The 15,590-nt window shown below is 28.7% G+C and overlaps 1 protein-coding gene and 2 pseudogenes across 1 annotated transcript; 1 reads left to right on the plus strand and 2 right to left on the minus strand.

Annotated features, from left to right (window-relative positions):
• Window positions 1-1,752: 1,752 nt before the first annotated feature.
• LOC107414336 (21 kDa protein) lies at window positions 1,753-2,585 on the minus strand. The gene has a single exon (XM_016022446.4). The coding sequence runs from the start codon at window positions 2,550-2,552 to the stop codon at window positions 1,941-1,943; it is 612 nt and encodes a 203-aa protein (XP_015877932.2). The 5' UTR covers window positions 2,553-2,585; the 3' UTR covers window positions 1,753-1,940.
• A 9,899-nt stretch (window positions 2,586-12,484) lies between these two features.
• LOC107414289 (21 kDa protein-like) lies at window positions 12,485-13,254 on the minus strand (annotated as a pseudogene).
• Window positions 13,255-13,567: 313 nt separating this feature from the next.
• Window positions 13,568-15,387, plus strand: LOC107414290 (pentatricopeptide repeat-containing protein At2g22410, mitochondrial-like; annotated as a pseudogene).
• The last annotated feature ends 203 nt before the right edge of the window (window positions 15,388-15,590 follow it).

The following is a 15,590-nucleotide window of genomic DNA, read 5'->3' on the forward strand; positions in this document are numbered from 1 at the left end:
TTTCATATAAAACCATATTTAAAAAAATTAATTGAATATTAAAATTTTGAAATTTATTTAAGAGAATATAAATTAAAACACTATGTATAAAATGTTATAATTTTTGTTATAATAAAAAATATATATGCTACAATAAATAAATGAAAGAAAAATTATTATTTGACACAAAACCATGTTTAAAAAATTGGATTGGATATTAAAGATTTGGAAGTTTTGTAAGAGAATATAAATTAAAAAAACTAAATATTAAAATATTAAAATATTTTTTTGAAATAAAAAATTAGATGTGTTGTAATAAATAAATTAAGAAGAAAAAAAATCAGTAGGTGACAAATGGTTTTTAAGAAATAGTTTATATAGAATCTTTGTTTTTCTAAAATATGTATAATTTAGTAATTACATAATTTTCTATGAATAAATATAATTTAGTATATTTTAAATTTGCACTTTGATTTCTTCAACTTAATGAAATTTCTTTATGGAAAATGGATCAAGGACTAACGGATAAAATAATAATAATTTAAAGGACAACAATGTCAAAAAAGATTAGGACTAAGTATGCCAAAAAAAAAAAAAAAAGGACAAATAACCAATATGCAAAATGTTGCTATGTCTGAAAGATAGAAGTCCGCAGACTTGATGTTTGTTTAGGCCCTCATACTTTTCTAGTTTTCTTTTTTTTTCTTTTGGTGAATCCCTCATACTTTTCTAGTTGCATGTGAACAAATTCATGAGAAATAAATAATTTTTATTTACTAAAAAAATAATTTTTTTAAGATTTTTAATGTATAATGTATTCTCATGTATTTTTAGCCAAAAAAAAAAAAAGTTCTTATATATTTTTAGTTTTTACTTTAGAATTTCATGTCATGAAGAGTTTGTATAGGCTACAGAAAGAAGTTGACTGTCTTAATGTGTATCTACTATTTTTCCTTTCTAAAATAATATTACGAATAATAAAAAAAATTGACACAATAATAATTTTGATGGCTACAACAAATTCTAAATTTAAAAGTAGAAAAAGATGTCATAAGCTCATAACTACCTAACCTCGTAGATATGGACAAGAGGGGCGTTAGCAGCCTCTCAGCAAAATTTAAAATTTTAAGGGGTCCATCAGCATTTATATGATCTAAGATGTGGTTCACAGCTTATATGCTGGCCCACAAATCAAGTTAGCATCCATATTGATGGCCTCGTGTAACTTAATTTCAACTTGAAATGATGCATCTTGTTTGTACTATCAATGCAATTGTCTTACCTTTTTCTTTTTTCACATGCGCAACTATCATTCTAAAAAAATTTTAAAATTTAAAGTTTTTAAACTGTAAACCAAACAATAATTGTTTGAGGCATAATGTATTGTAAAATAATAACAATAATCTTACACTTATAAAAATATTTATTAAATTTATTTATCAAATTATTATGATAATATTTAATTGATTTTTTTTAATTTACTAATTCAATTAAGAATTTATTTTTTAATTTTTAAATTATATGAAGTAATCAATAATAGTTTAACAAATATTATTTGATAGATAATTTAGATAAACATTTCAAATTTTGTGTTACAAAATTTTGTTTACAAAATAATGTGGTAAATTAGCAGTAATTATGTTAGATTTACTTTTTTATGAATTCTGAATTTAATACTTGTTTTAACAACTATAATATTATATCATTAAATAGATAACATATGGAATAATGATTATAAAGATAAGATAAAATATGGAATACTAATTATATCGATAGTTGTAAATAAAATATCTGCATTATATTAACACTTACATATATTTTTTAACAAATTTTACAGCAACACACTAGATATATAATTAATTACCCCAAATACATAAATCAAGCTCAATACGAGGAAAACAATAAACAAGAAATTACCAAAAACATTTATAATTCTTAAGAAACAAACGGATTCCGTCAGATCAAGCATGTAGCAAAGCATATTTGTTGATCAAAGCCAAGGCATTGCTGGTCAATTGCGCTACATTCAGAACTCGACCCTTGACAATACTCGTCAAGTTTCCCTTGATTTTCTCTTCTGCAAACCCATCACTGCAAGTATTCTCATCCGTCAAAGCAGCACTAACCCATGTCTGTATATCATTCATCACAAGGTTAAAGCTAGGTGTCCTAAGCTTGCTCATCTCGGCTATGGAATTTCGAAGCTCGTCCACTGAATCGCTTAGTTCTTCCATACAGTCTTTCATCGCCGCAGCCCCTTTAGGACTGATTCCATGGATCTTGGACAGCTTTAACATCAATGCAGATGCTGATTTAGCCGATGAAAGCGTCACGTTAAGGGCTGCTCCGGCGAGAAGTTTAGGGCTCGTTTGGATTGTGCTTGCATGGGTTGAGAGAGAGGCAAAACAAAGTCTTGGATAGGTTGTTTCACTGCAAGATGTTTTTATGAAGTCATTGTTGGTTTTGGACCGGAGGGGGTTTCTAGCGGCAGAGGTTGGGTAAATGAAGGAGCTAATGATGAAGATTTGTAGGAGAAAGAATGTGGAAGAAAGTTTAGAGGATGTGGATTCCATCTCTCTCTATCTCTCTATTAGTAAGTGTACCAAGTTGGGAAAGAAAAGTTGTCAATTTATAGAGAACTAGAGAACCCAAAAATTAATGAAATTTAGCAAAGTTTTTCCTAGAGTTTTAAAAGCACTTCAGAACACTTTCTACCGTGTTTAGTAAAAAAATAAAATAAAATTAGAAATGCTTTTCAACAACTTTATTTTCAAATATTCACTTTAGTATTTTTCAAAACAATAATCATTTAAATGATTATCATCCTAAAATAGATAGGTAATAACTTAAATATTATTAAAAAATACTGTTTATTACTGTTAATGAACAATTATTAATAAAATTTATTTGTCAATAGCGATTTAAAATTTATTTTTAGAATTTCAGTATAAAAAAGCTAATAATTAAATTCGTTCTCATAGTTTCTTACATGATAAAAAAGAGTGAAACATTGTACATACTACTTTCCAAACAGTGCCTCGATTCCTAGTGTCTTCTTTAGTCGCTCTAACAGATTGTCCACTTGCACAAGTTGGTCAATTTGGGTCTAACAAAATCTAAAAATCTCATTTTGCTAGGAACTAACAAAATATATAATAATAGTAATAAACAATTAAATAAACATTTCTGAAAAAAATAAACATTTCTGAAAAACCAAAAACATGGTCAAAGAAAAGTCTTGGTAAGTTGTAACTCAAATATTACTAGATAAGGACTAGTAAACTCTATATCATACTTTTCACAGTTTCTTACTTGATGAAGCGATGTGTGAAACATTGTACAAACTACTTCCAAATGGCTCCCAGATTTCTTGTGGCTTGGGACTCTCTAACAAATCTCTTCAAGAAAATCTAAAAATCTAATTTGATTGGAGTATCTTCTATGGTGTGAAAATTTCAACGGGTCTCTATTGAGGCTGAAAGGTACGATGTATGAGCGATTAGGAGAAGTGTAATTAACGTATGAAATGAAGGGGACATTAGAACCGCAGAAGATATTTGGGCATAAGTCGGAAAGTATTTTCTTCACCACAAAAAACAAAAACATAAAAAGAAAAAAGGTCGGAAAGTAATTCTTGTGGTCTAATTTCCAACCTCCCATCATGTGCTTCAAAATAATTTAGGTTTTTGTTTTTATTTTATTTTTTTAAATCACATCAAAATAATCTAGGGTGACCCTGCATTCTGCTTGTCAACCATCAAATTCTCAGACATAAAGAGATTCCATCTCTCAAAATTTGTCATTTTAGGTGAATTGTTTCAAAATTAGTCTCGATTATGCGGCTGAATGTTTGTATTATTCATAAGGGTTTAAAATATTTCTTTTTTTTTTTATTTAGTTTATTTTATATAGGTATGTCTCTAGCCCATCTTAAAATTAGAGGCTAATAAGAAGTCTAAAAAATATAATTACCAAAAAATGTTTTTTTTTTTTTGGGTAAAATTCCCAAAAAATTGTTAAAAACTATGTAAACAGATAAGGATATATATATATATATATATATATTATAGGGTAAGAGATTCTGATTTGAATCATTGCCCCCAAAAAAAAAAAAAAAAGGAACGAAATGGGAGAAAATATTTATGTAATTTTCAAAAATAGAAATATATTTTTATACAAACAACAAAACCGAGGAGGTGTTTTACACGAAGGATGTGATGTGATTTGGTGAAATTTTACGAGAAAACAAAAAATCCGATTTTTTTTTTTTTTTTTTTAGATAAAAAAAAAAAATCGGTTATCCAACTTGTGGGACCCATTAAAGGAAAAGGCCTTGATACCAACCTCGGCCCATGAAAGAAACCAGCAACGTGGTTGGACTACCTCGACAATGGGCCACTTTGGGCAATGTGTGCATTGGTGTTGGACTTATCATCGACGTGGATGTCATCTAAAACTTCTCTAGTCCATTGCCCACATGCAGTGCCATCTCGATCATTCCAATTCCCGTCTCTTTATGGTTTTTGGCATCTTGTCCCTTCAAGGGCTTTTTTTTTTCTTTTTTTTTTTAAATTTTTTATTATTATTATTATTATTTTTTTCATCTTGTCTCTTTATGGTCCTTGTCCGTAAAACTTTTTGTCAATCGTTTTAACTAACCTCTTAGAAATGATATGAATATCACCATCCACCGAGATTAAAGAGTTTAAATATGTATATATAGTTTCAATCTCCTATTCAATTATATATCAATAATCAAAAATACCATATTAATATTTTAAGTGCTAATAGATGGTTGATAAAATACTTCTTTTCTGATGAAGAAGTTTAAATATCATCATAATCTGATTCAGAGTGGAGGAAATATAAACCAAAAAGATAGGAATGGATGGACTAAAATAGAGAATGGTTACGTAAATCGGATACAAGGACTTTTTAGTCAACAGATTAAGAAACAAAGATTTGGTCAATTTTGACGCTCGGTGTGTTTGCCACATTGTTTTTACATTTAAGTTAAATGGAGTTTTGTTATTTTGTATAGGGAGACAGGTCTAATTTGGTAGTTAGAAATTTGTTTGGATGTATATGCCACGTCATCAGCATCCCCTGTGCTAAATGCAAATGCTCCTTCAAAATTCCAACAGCCTGCTTTCATCCTCAATTTATACTAAACGCCAGTGGTATTGGACTGTGTAAAGTGTCCATATTTTTCGCCATGAAAATAGATGCATTTATTATTGATTTAGATTTCGATTTTTATGCATATATATATATATATATATATATACACACTTTTGCTGTCATATGCCGACACTCCCATCTCAGTCAATTATATATAATTTATCTATTATAATAAATTATATAATACAATTACATGTAATTTATCAAATATAACTGATAAATTATATGTAATCTCCTAAGAATTTAGAGATCCTGCATATTGTAGAAAAATCATATGAATATTAGATGATTTTAAGTTAGTGAGATCAAATAAATAAATAAGACTAGTAGTATATCGTTCAATATTATATCCATATCTAAAATTTAGTATAACTACTCTAATATTATTGCATACAGGGTCTTTTTTTTGTCTTTTGTCCCCAGGACTTCTGTAATTCTCTAATACTTTGTATGAATACGTGCAACGTCCCTAACATGTGGAATGTGAACCCCTTTTAGAAAAGTATGTGATAAATTTATATCATCTATACGTATAAAGCAAAAAGATCAGAAAAAAGACAAAAGACAAAACAAAAAAGTAAAAAAAGATTAATAAGTTAAGAATATATATATATATATTTTGCTGAAAATAAATTAAGAATAATTACGACCATGTGCACATATATGTCTCAATTATATTAAGGGGTAAGCGTTATGTCACAATCTCATTACAGTGGCAAATTGACAGAATGTGTCCTCCTTACTTATGTCACTGCCTATCTACCAAAATAGTTTTCTCGTTAATTTGATTGGTCACTTAGAAATAAATTTATGAAAAGACCTGTCGTAAGTTATTATTTTGGTGAGTAATTTATGCCTTCATTTGCTCGTCATTGTTATCTCAAATAAAAAAATGATCGTTATTGAGTCATCTATACGTATATATAATTTATATCATCTATACGTATATATAATTTCTTTTTCTTTTTTTTTTATGAATTATGTACATTTAACTTCTGTATGAGGTATTAAAAAATAATTAAAAAAAAATTCTGTACAGGGTGATTTCTGTGACAATCGAAGCAAAAAAGCTGATTTTGACGGAGTTTCAAACTTTTATTACGTATCTTATATTTATTATTTACAAACCTGATCACTGGACATTAATGAGAAATGCAATTAAGTATATATTATTTCTTTTTTTCTGTTTTCTTTTTTTCGAATTCCGTACATATAACTTCTGTATGAGGTATTAAAAAAATAATTTAAAAAAATCTGTACAGGGTGATTTCTGTGACAATCGAAGCAAAAAAGCTGATTTTGACGGAGTTTCAAACTTTTATTTTATATTTTATATTAATTATTTACAAACCTGAAAGCTATTTTTTAAGTCATAATGCTAACTTGCATAACTAGTATGATGTTTCATCTTTCATTTGTCATTCATGATCAAAAAGATTAGATTGCCTTTGTTGACATGGTTGGTTTTTAGTTTTTAATTTTTATTTTTTCTATCTCATTGTATATAAATTGTTTATTTTAATTTTTTTATTATTAGTTTATTTCAAATATTAATTCATGGTAATTAAAATTTATTAACTATAAAGTTTTATAGAAGAAAAGGAAAAAAAAAAAACATAAAAACTAAATTGAACACGATTAATTTTAATTTAGATTTCTCCTAAATGATGAAACCAACTTTATAAATTTAAGTTAAGTTCATTTCAAAAGCCCAATATACGTTCACTCTTATATCAAATAATGCACATGCATCAAGCTTAGAATAATAAAACTAAAAGTAACTAGTGATGAATTTTATGTTACACCATTACAAAAATTACAATAATAGACGACGTCATTAATGCGTTACATAAAATAAAAAGAGACGCAAACATAAAATGTCGGCTAACATTGTGTCGCTAAAATCATAAAACAAAAAATAACGCATTAATAGCATCATCTAATATTAAAAAAATTGGCGACGCATAAAATAACAAGTTGTTAAATATCAAGAGACATACGATGCTAAAAATTTGATGTTTAACCTTTAGTGACGCAAAAAAAACACATCGCTAAAAATTAAATAAAAATGTCACTAAAAGCTGCAGCACTTTAACAATTAAAGAAAAAGCTTGATAAATGCGTGGCTAAAGGTCACAAATGGTGACCATTTTATACAATGTGTCCCTAAAAGTATATTTTAGGCGATGCATTTCTTCTTCTAATGCATTATCCTTTTGAAAAAAAAAATTTGCTTATTATAATTTTTTTAAAATTGATTAAAATATTATAAATACAATAAAATTAAAATAATTAAAATACAAAAAAAATTAAAACTAGTTTCATCCAAAATAATTAGAATACAAAAATTTAAAATAAATATTTTTATAATAAAATAATTATCAAATAAATTAAATATTATCTTATGAAATATTTTCACAATTTGGTAAAATTATTGTATATGCAAAAGTAAAAGCAATATTAATTAAACTTCCATGAATACATAGTCATTGATATGGAAGTTGATATCCTCTTGTTGATAATATTATACCCTCATACTGCATGTGAAAAAATTTAAAAAAATTATTAACATTTATACAAAATAAATAAATTAATATTAATTATTAAAAAATAATTTAGCAAATGAAAATTTAAAAAATATTACCATTTTTTTTAAGATTTGGCGAGGCATATTACGAACATAGCCATTCTTACATTCATCTTCATTGTCATTTGCATCGATACTTGGCAACTGTATAACAAATGGATTGTGAGCTATTGTAGTATCATCAAGAACATCTTTTTCAAAAAAAATACGATGTTGTGATGGAGTTGAAACAACAGACCATCTCGAAGATCTTCAAAATAAAATACTTGTTGAACTTAACAAAACCATGTCAAGCAATATCACAAACAAAATATCTACAAAAGCAAGATTAAGAAAACTCAACGAACCTAACCTGCGGTTAAAATGAAGAAAAAAAAGAAGACCCAACCTACCACATGTCACCGCCAACCACAAAGAAAAAAGAAACTCACCTAAACGATAGAAACGAAGAAACAAGAAACCCGGCTAACCACGAGGGCGAAATAGAGAAACCCAGCTTCCCGACGGCAACATAAGCAAATGAAAAATGAAACCCGAAATATCCCACCCTTCAAGTCTGTCTTAGATTGCTTCCAAATATAGCATTTATTAGATAGTATACTTGATGTAGTTTTAGAAAAGAAAAGGGATTCAAAAGCGCATATAAAAATTTTAAAACACACTAAAAATTTTCAAAACAGGTGTGTAAAATTTTAAAACCCTTTTTAACATTCTTTTTTTAAAAAAAAAAAAAATTAAGAGAACAGGTGATACATTTACACCTTAAAGCGTTGCTTGTTCCATCAATGTCATTATTTTTTTATGTTTTTTAATTAGTTTTTTATTCTTTATCTAAAAATAAATACTGAAAATATTTCTTATATATGTGAAACAAAATTACCAAAATGGTAGTTTAATTATTTTGTTTTCCAAGTATAGTTTATTTATTTTAAAATCCTATTCTAATTTTTATTTTTTGTTCCTTAATTTGATAGAACAATGGACGCATAAAAAGCAAAAAGAGTTGCCAGATACTTTTTAGTTTTTTTTCTTTTTTAATAATTATTAACTTGCTTTTGAATTATAGTTTATTTGATTTTAAAAGTTCTAAGTATAAATTTTTTTTTAATTAAGAGAACAGGCGACGCATTTACAATTAAAAGTGATGCTTTTATCTCTCAATTTTATTTTTTTTCTTTGGTTTTTTTTTTCATCTACAAATAAAACATTGAAAAAAGTTAAAGAATAAAAGTAAAAAAAAAAAAAAAAAAAAGGAACTGGCAATGCATTCCTAAAACATTTCGTCACCTGTTTTCTTTTTTAAATAACAAAAATACTATTTAAAATACTTGAAAATTTAATAAAAAAATAATTTGTACTTGAAAAACAAAAATAATTAATATATTTAATTAATATTTTATTATATTTGATTCATATTTTTATTAACTCTCTATTAAAATTTTCAAAATAATTAAATTTATCACAATATTTTTATTTCCTATCTATTAAATTCGTATTAAATATTTATTAAATTATTAATTTTAAAATAATAAAATTATTATATGAGTTAATATTTCATTTATTTGAAATATTAAATTTTTATGCCAATAATTATTTGAATTTTATTGTTTATCAATTATTTTGTATGAATTTATCTATCAAATAATCCTAATTTAACAAAATTAAAAAAAAAACTTTCATGTTGGAAAAAATAAAAATCGCTAAATGATGGAATAGATGATATTTTTTTCAGGTTATAATTTCCAGATTTATCGCTAAATATAGAAATAGGTGATGCATTTTTTTAAAAAAAAAAATCGCTAAATGGGATAAAAATCGATGCATAGTTAAAAAAAAAGTCTTTTATTAGTTTTTTAAATAATTTTTCATCACCTTTTTAATATAAAAAATTTTTTTAAATAATTTTTCATTACCTTTTTAACATAAGAAAGCTTTTTAAATCATTTTTCAAGTCTTTAATGATATAATTATTGAGAAGAAATCACTTAAAAATAATTTAGTTTATAAATTTATTTTTATAAGCAAAAATAATTGATATATTATTAATTTATACATTATGTCATAGAAGTATAACAAGTAACTTATTATAGAAACACAAATAAATTAAAAGAATTGCTTAATAATTTTGCCTCATATTTGTATCTATTAAAATTTTAGAATAATTAAATTTATTACATTTTTATTTCCTATCTATTAAATATGTACTAACTATTTATCAAATTATTAATTTTAAAATAATAAAATTATTATATGAGTTAATATTTTATTTATTTGAAATATTAGATTCTTATACCAGTATTTATTTGAATTTTATTATTTATCAATTATTTTGTATGAGTTTATCTATCAAATAATCATAATTTGACAAAACTAAAGAGTAACTTTCAAATTGAAAAGAAAAATGTCGTTAAAAGATGGAATAGACGATACTTTTCTGAAGTTATAATTTCCAGATTCGTCGCTAAACATAGAAATAGGTGACACTTTTTTAAAAAATAGTCGCTAAATGCGATAAAAGATGATGCATTGTGAAAAAAAAAAGTCTCTTATTAGTTTTTAAACATAAAAAGTTTTTTAAATAATTTTCTATTACCTTTTTAACATAAAAAAGCTTTCTAAATAATTTTTTGAATCTTTAATACCACAATTATTGAGAAGAAATCTCTTAAAAATAATTTTTATTTATGAAATTGTTTTTATAAGCATAAATAATTGATATATTATTAATTTATACATTGTGCCATCGAAATATAACAAATAACTTATCATAGAAACACAAATAAATTAAAGGAATTGCTTAATAATTTTTCCTCATATTTCTCTCTATTAAAATTTTCAAAATAATTAAATTTATCACATTTTTATTTCCTATCTATTAAATATGTCTTAACTATTTATTAAATTATTAATTTTAAAATAATAAAATTATTATATGAGAAAACAGGAGACGCAATCAAGGAGAATTGCGTTGCCTTTTCCCATTTTATTTTAATTAGTTCTCCTTTTTTTTAAAAAAAAAATACAATTTGAAGAATTGCAAATTTAAACAGAAAATAAACTGCACTTGTGAAATAAAATAATTAGAGAACAACAATAAAAATAATCATATTAGACAGCAGGGAATTGCATTACCTGTTCCAATTTTTTTTTAATTTGTTCATTTTTAAAAAATAAATTAAAAATTTGCAAATTTAAACAGAAAATAAACTGTATTTGATAAACAAAATAATTAGAGAACAATAATAAAAATAATTATAAAAGGCAATAGGTGACACTATCAACCTGTTCTAATTTTTTTTATTTGTTTCCTTTTAAAAAAAATAAAAATACAATTTAAAGACTTGCAAATTTACATAGAAAATAAACTATACTTGAGAAACAAAAAAATTAGATAGCAACAATAAAAATAATTATAAAAGACAATAGGCGGCGCAATCAGAGGGAATTTCATTGCCTGTTCCATTTTTTTTTTAATTTGTTCCCTTTTTTTAAAAAAAAAATACAATTTAAAGGCTTGCAAATTTAAACAGAAAATAAACTGTACTTGAAAAACAAAATAATTAGAGAATAATAATAATAAATAATCATAAAAGTCAACAAGCGACGCAATCAGGGGGAATTGTGTCGCCTGTTCCCATTTTTTTTTTTTAATTTGTTCTCTTTTTCTGAAAAAACAAACATACAATTTAAAGACTTGCAAATTATTTAAGAAAAAATAATATTCCTTCATATATTAAGAAATATTTTTAATATTTATTTGTAGATAAATTAAATATATAAAATAATTAAATGACAAAATGAAAAGAAGTAACAGGCGATACTGTTTTGATTAAATGCGTCGCAGTTAACAAAAAATGTTTATGAGATTGGCAATGTAAAGTAAGGATATGGCGACTCTTTTCAATGAATGCATCATCTGAAATATCTGACGACTTTTTATGCTATTGATGCGTAGCCTGTTCCTTCAAAATAAAGGGAAAAAAGTAATTTATTAGGATTGCAACTTGTAATATTGAATAAACTATCATTGAAATACAATCAAATAACTAATAAAATAAAAAAACAATGAATAAAACAACTAAAGCCGAAGCTGTTGAGTCATATATTTAGCAACGCCGAAAATCAGTGTCGCTTATTTTTGTTTTTAGCGATTTTCAATTCATTTTGTTTCGTAGCATCGCACATTTTATGTCGCTAGATCTCAATTTTTTTGTATTTAGCGATGCCATGGAAAGTGCGTCGCTTATTGTCTTATCAAGCGACGTTTTATCGCACATTTTTTTATTATGTCGCAAGTTTGGTGTTGCTAGATTACTATTTTTGCGTAGTACACTATTTTTTAATACGTAACTATGTTAAGGAAAATAATAATAAAAAAGATATATACAATCACTGTACAAATTATATGGTGTGATGCACCATTTATATATAATTGAATATCCATTAAATATCTTATAACTAGTGATGAATTTTATGTTACACTATTTTCTAATATATAGCTCTGTTAAAAAAATAATAATATATAGGTTTTTCAGTTTACATGATTATTAACAGTTGTATGAATCCCAAATTTTTGTCCATCCATAAGCAAACACATTTCCAGCTAGCCTTTATAAAGGGTATCTATGCTTATAATCTCATGCAACAGGACCCTGAAACTTCTGAAACTTCATTTACATTTATGACATCAAACAGATACATGAGAACTTAAATCACAAAAGTAACTAAATTACATCAATTAATCACACCAAGTATCTTTGTTTTTGGTAAACATGTTCATGTACTAAGTGCATACTTACCACAAACAATCACTCCTAAGACAATTATTAAGACTTACCACAAAAAATCACTCTTAAGATAATTATAAGATCAATCAAATCAACCATGAATCAAGGCAAATTTGTAGCCAGAGCATTGCTGGTCAATTGTGCAACATTCACAATCCGATCCTTCACTGTAATCTTCAAATTCCCATTCATTGATTTCCTTGCAAACCCATCCGTGCATGTGCTCTCGTCCGTTAAAGCAGCACTTACCCAAGTTTGTATATCATTAATAACGAGATTAAAGGTGGTGCCTTTTAGTTGGCCCATCTCTTTGATGGACTTTCCGAGCTCATCCACTGAATCGCTTAACTCTTCAATACAGTCTGTCATGGCAGCAACCTCACTTGGATTGATTCCTTGGCTCCGCGAGAGCAGCACCATCATGTTGGAGGTTGATTTAGCGGACGAAAGAGTGACGTTAAGAGCAGCGCCGGCAAGAAGTTGAGGGCTTTCTTGGATTGCCTTTGCATGTGCTGAAAGAGAGTTAAAGCAAAGTTTTGGATACGATGTCCCGGTGCAAGATGTTTTAATGAACTCGGTGTTGGTTTTCGTTAAGGGATTTCTGGCTGCTGAGGTTGAGTGCATGGAGAGACTAATGAAAATTTCTAGGAGAAGAAATGTGGAAAAAAGTTTAGAAGTCGTGAATGCCATCTCTCTATCTCTCTCAAATTAGAAGCTAAGGGGGTGTTTGTTACATGGGACTGGCCAGGACCGGATGGGTTATAGTCCCAATCTGGTGTTTGGGAAGGAAAATGGAGGACGGGACACACTTATCCCATTAATCAAATTATCCGAAACGAAGGGGACAAAGCTGACCCACCAAAACACCTGGGTCACTTTTGTCCTGCCCTCTTTCGATGCTTTCAACCTCTCAGCCTCTCACACAAAGTTGCTTCTGCCGGACCGTTGGCCACTTTTTTTCGGTTTGAAGCCACAATTCTTGACCTCGAAGACGATTCCTACCAGCACGCCTTTCTCAACATGAAGCAAAGCAATGCGCAACTTCAACATCTCCATTATCGCATTGCTTGAATCCCACCACAAAAGTCACCGCAATATCCTTCAGATTCTCAGTTCTGCCATTGTTTCCGGCCATTTCTCCGGCGACCCCTTTGTGTCTAGCAAACTCCTCCTTCACTCTCACTCCGACGCCGATGATGATGATGATGATAAAGCTGCTTTCGCATTCTCTAAGGCCCTTTTCTTTCACATACAGAACCCAAATATCTTCGCCTGGAATTTCATATTCAAGGCCTATTCTCGGAGCTCTTCACCTCAAGAATCGCTCTCTCTTACAATCTCATGCGACGCCGCGATTCTCCTTTGTTTCCCGACAGCTATTCTTTCCCTTTCCTACTCAAAGCTTGTGGGTGTTGCTTGTTTCCTCAAAAGGGTCAAGAGCTTCATTGCTTGAGCTTCAAACTTGGATTTGAGCTCGATGTCTTCGTTCAGAATGGGCTCATTTCCATGTACTCTCTGTGTGGTCTTATGGAGGAAGCTCGAAGAGTTTTCAATTTGCTTCCAGTTTTTGTTCGCAACGTGGTGTCTTGGAATAGCGTCCTTTCTGGGTATTTACAGTGCGAGCGCAATGAGGATTCCTTGAAGGTGTTTGTGGAAATGATGGAGGATGGTTCGGTGTGCCCTGCTCAGGTGACTTTTGTGGGTGTTCTGACTGCTTGTGCTAGGATTGGATTTCTTGATTTAGGGTGGAAAATCCATGGATTAGTTTTAGGAAGTGGACTGGAATTGAATGTCTTCTTAGGTTCATCTTTGATCGATATGTATGCTAAGTGCGGGAAGATGGAGGATGCCAGAAAAGTTTTCGACGGTATTTCTGACAGAAATGTGGTCTGTTGGATTTCCATGATAGTGGGTTATGCTCAGTCAGATTCATTCAAGGAGGCGATTGAATTGTTCAGAGAGATGCAATTACGTGGGGTTGAAGCAGATGCGGCAACAGTTGGCAATGTTGTATCGGCATGCGGGAATTTGGGGGCATTAAGCCATGGTAGATGGGTGCATAGCTATTCTGAAAGGTGGGGTTCTTTGATGAGCCTCTCAGTGAATACTTCTTTGATTGATATGCACTCAAAATGTGGAGATATAGAAAGGACCCTCTAGATTTTCCATGAATTGTCTAACAGAGATGTTATTTCTTGGACTGTTGTGGTTATTGGTCTAACCCTGAATGGGGAGTCCAGGAGGGCTTTGCACTTGTTTTCACAAATGGCAATGTCAAGGGATGTCATGCCAAACGAGGTCACTTTTCTGGGAGTATTGTCGGCTTGTAGCCATGGTGGATTTGTAGAATTGGGTTTTGTCTATTTCAATGCCATGTCTCAAAGTTGAGCTCACTCCTCGCATAGAACACTATGGTTGTATGGTTGATCTTCTTGGCCGTGCCAATCTTTTAATCGAGGCAGAAAAGTTTATCAGGGAAATGCCAATTCAACCTGACACAGTTATATGGAGATCCCTGCTCTTTGCATGTAAGACTCACCAGAATATAGAGTTGGCAGAGTTTGCTATGAAGAAAATAAAGGAATTGGAACCAAGGAGATCGGGGGTGCATATTTTGTTGTCAAATATCTATGCTTCAGCATCAAGGTGGAAAGATGTGAATAAGTTGAGAAGAGATATGGCTCTCCATGGAAAGCCAAAGCAACCTGGTTGCTCATTTATAGAATTAGAGGGTCTTGTTCATGAATTCTTTGCTGCAGATTGTTCACATTGCCAAATTGATTCCATATGCAAGACCGTTTATGGAATTAATAAAGTTATACGATTTGAAACATTAGACTTTGATATCTTAAATTGTCAGCAATAGTGAGATGATCTTCAAAATTGAGTTCTATTGGATCTTTACAATTACTAGATGATTGTTTTCAAACTAATTTTGTTATCAATATGATCTCACTTGAAATTGAAGGATGAAATAATTGTTAGTGGAAAGTTGAGTACAGAAAATCCCCATGGAATGCAAGTGTCACTGGTAGAAAATGGAATTATGATAACCC

The sequence above is a fragment of the Ziziphus jujuba genome, chromosome 8, assembly GCF_031755915.1.
Source record: "Ziziphus jujuba cultivar Dongzao chromosome 8, ASM3175591v1".
In the NCBI taxonomy this organism is placed as follows: Eukaryota; Viridiplantae; Streptophyta; class Magnoliopsida; order Rosales; family Rhamnaceae; genus Ziziphus; species Ziziphus jujuba.

Bases quoted from the DNA above. Each gene is read 5' to 3' on its own strand.
- LOC107414336 (XM_016022446.4), bottom strand. From the start codon at position 2,552: ATGGAATCCACATCCTCTAAACTTTCTTCCACATTCTTTCTCCTACAA.